We start from the raw sequence: 707 nt of genomic DNA, 5'->3' as shown, positions 1-707 counted from the left end.
ATTTTTTGTGCGTTGCAGGGGAAGTTTAGCCCTCGAAGGGCAAGGAGGTGGCCTCCGCGGCCTTGTCTTGATCTTAGGAACCAAAAGCGCCTAAATACATAGAAGCTTCTGAGCCTGTATGTATTTGGAATATATAGAGTTTAAATTTAAATAAACGATGTCCATCATGTAAACGATTGTTTAATGGTGATATTTATTAGAAATAATTCGAGATGTAACGACTTAATTCAGCGGTTCTTAAGGTGGTAGTTGGACCGCGCCGCCTTCTTCAAGTCATTAAAGAATGTCTAACACTGAAAATTGCGTTTTAGTATTTTGTTGGCAAAGGATTCTGTAAGAGTGACATTCAAACACCGAACAAGGATTCCAAATATGACCCAGACCAAAGCTGAAACGGCCTGGTCTTCCGGACCTGCAGGTATGGCCATTGGGTGGAGCTGGTCGTTGACGAGGGCGACGGGCCGCTCTACAACACACGCCACGCCGGAAAGCCCCGGTGGGTGGTCGGGCCCTTGCTATGGACCCGGGGGAGGGCGTGCTGGTGGGCGGATCGCCGGAATATGTGGGCGTGAGCCTGTTCACTGTTCATCACGACTTCCACGAGGGTGAGTGGCGCCAATTTTTTTAAGAGGGACGCTAAAAGAGCTGAAATCCCGCCTTTCGCGGGTCATTTATTAGGGCTGTTGTCCCTAATAATTGTCCTTGCG

General features: G+C 48.5%; 1 protein-coding gene across 1 annotated transcript in view; it reads left to right on the top strand.

Moving 5' to 3' along the window:
* Positions 1-517: 517 nt before the first annotated feature.
* Positions 518-707, top strand: part of LOC119589294 (putative neural-cadherin 2) — a 4,050-nt gene continuing 3,860 nt past the window's right edge. Inside the window, exon 1 of the mRNA XM_037937916.1 lies at positions 518-605. Within this exon, the coding sequence (XP_037793844.1) occupies positions 518-605 (88 nt within the window). The remainder of the gene's footprint in view (positions 606-707) is intronic.

Source organism: Penaeus monodon, chromosome 25, assembly GCF_015228065.2.
Source record: "Penaeus monodon isolate SGIC_2016 chromosome 25, NSTDA_Pmon_1, whole genome shotgun sequence".
NCBI classification, from domain to species: Eukaryota; Metazoa; Arthropoda; class Malacostraca; order Decapoda; family Penaeidae; genus Penaeus; species Penaeus monodon.
This window is presented reverse-complemented; position numbering and strand designations above follow the sequence as displayed.